Genomic DNA, 2,034 nt, shown 5'->3' on the forward strand with positions numbered 1-2,034 from the left:
AGCACAAGCAGCCAGGGCCCACAGCAGCCTGCAGGCCAGGGTTCGAGGGGCAGGACAACAGCTTGCAGGGCGGCCCGGCCAAACGCCAGCCATCCAGTCTTCCTCAGCCCCATCTCTAGGGCTGCAGGGCTGGTTTTATTTTTCCTTAATCACTCAGTTTAATTCAAAGAGATTTCTTTCCTGAAAGGATGAATCATTCCTGTTACCTTTATATGCACACACTTTCTGAATCCAGGAGAGGGGGTTGACTTTCATCAGCGCATACGGGATACTGATGACGTGCATCCTGTTCATGACGCTCTGGAGGAGAAATGAGTTCATTCAAGGGATAAAATGGGCCCTCACTCAACCTCCAGAATAGCGCAAGACTAAGCCCTACCAGAAAAGGTAAACATAATTTAAGCAGATGAGTTTCTAACAGCAATATTTCAAGCATATCACTCAAGTCAATCCGTACACACTAAAGATGAATGACATCACCTAACAGGGCTGGCACCATATGTTGGCATGACAACGTTAGAATCCCTTCTTCTGACACTCAGATCATTCAACATAGGACACTCACCGTTAACACTCCGTGCCACAGGCCAGCATCCCTTTTAAAATCCAGCACATTTGTTAACGTTTCAGCTGAAAGTGGACAGAGATAGTTAAACTGCTGGACAACGCTCTTCAAAAGCATTTTGAGATGAGCACAGCATTGCCATGTAAGAGTTTTAAAAAACAATGGAGTATTTCCAAATACCATGCACCAGTTAACCAATATTTTTGGTTATCTATGCAAATTACTGAAAAAACATAAAAGCAGGTCATACAACTTTGTACTGAAATAGAGAACTATGCTGCTCACTAATCTGAGAACTTAAGGAATATCTTATACCTAAGAAACTGCAGGGGCATCATCACACATTTTAAGCACATGTTTTGGGTAAATATTCTTTTCAGAATAAAGAGGTAGGGATGTGGAACTGTCATGGGTATTTTTACTTAATTCCCACTCTCCACTCTACACCCAGATTTCCCCTTTTCTCACGCCCCAGAGGCCCGTGTCCTACATCTTTTGAGAGCCTTAGATGCTAATTTCCTTCTGCAAGATCCAGTAGCTCTTGTCACTTATCTTCAGAATTTTGCTCCTTCTTGCGTTTCCATTTTCTCACCCAGGAGTGTAACTGAGTGCATTTTAGAGAGCTGGAGTGTTTGCAGGTCTCAAGGGTTCTCTGCATACCTGTCTGGCTGGAGCCCTAGCCATGTCCTCTGCAGGGACTTGGCTCTGGGCCTCCCACTAGGCAGAGAGGGGCCTGAGGTTCCGCTAAAGGCAGGGCCTGGCGCTATAAGCAAGGGCAGTTTCTGGGCAAAGGCCACAGCAACAATGAAGTGCATCACACGGAAGAAAGAAATACTTATTATGAGATGAATACAACACGACCCAAGACCCAAAGGTGTACTGATGCGCACCAGAGCTTCTTGTTGCTTGGTACAGCTGGGATAAAGGGCAAAACTGCAACCCAGTGATGGATTCTGACCCATGGCACAACAGTTCCCGATGAGGTACCTCAGGAGGTTCAGCTGCAGAAGCCCACCCCTGCCCTGTCACCAAGCAGGCCCTTACCTTCAGAGTACCCACACGCCTGGGTCAAAGCATGGCACTGCGCTAACAGGGATGCGTGAGACACTGTGATCCCCACCGTACTGCCTTCTTTGCTAGTTTTATACTAAAAAAAAAAAAAGAAAAAAAAGAAAAAAAAAATCAAGAAAGAACCTGTTATGTCATGTTTCTCTAGGCAATGGCAGACAGAATGGAGGATGATGAACCATACCTACTTCACAAATTGTCTTAGTAGATCAGAGTGCATTTCATGCCCTTATCCACGAGGGGCCATCCTTCAGATTAGAGTCCTCTGTGGCTTATCCTGAGGCAGATGCCTCATAGAAAACTTCCTCAATGAATACTTCCTCATGGGACACATTCACTAGACTACTTCCTCACGGGACACGTTCCCTAGAACACTTCCTCACGGGACACGTTCGCTAGAA

General features: G+C 45.8%; 1 protein-coding gene across 1 annotated transcript in view; it reads right to left on the bottom strand.

The window, feature by feature from the left end:
• The window catches only part of DIP2A (disco interacting protein 2 homolog A), a 142,234-nt gene that overhangs the window by 51,716 nt on the left and 88,484 nt on the right, over positions 1-2,034 (bottom strand). The window contains exons 13-15 of the mRNA XM_023739099.1: positions 1,610-1,712; positions 566-630; positions 207-300 (exon numbers count right to left, since the gene is read on the bottom strand). Coding sequence (XP_023594867.1) covers positions 207-300; positions 566-630; positions 1,610-1,712 — 262 coding nt within the window. The remainder of the gene's footprint in view (positions 1-206; positions 301-565; positions 631-1,609; positions 1,713-2,034) is intronic.

This window comes from Trichechus manatus, unplaced genomic scaffold (genome assembly GCF_000243295.1).
Source record: "Trichechus manatus latirostris isolate Lorelei unplaced genomic scaffold, TriManLat1.0 scaffold00128, whole genome shotgun sequence".
Classification (NCBI taxonomy): domain Eukaryota; kingdom Metazoa; phylum Chordata; class Mammalia; order Sirenia; family Trichechidae; genus Trichechus; species Trichechus manatus.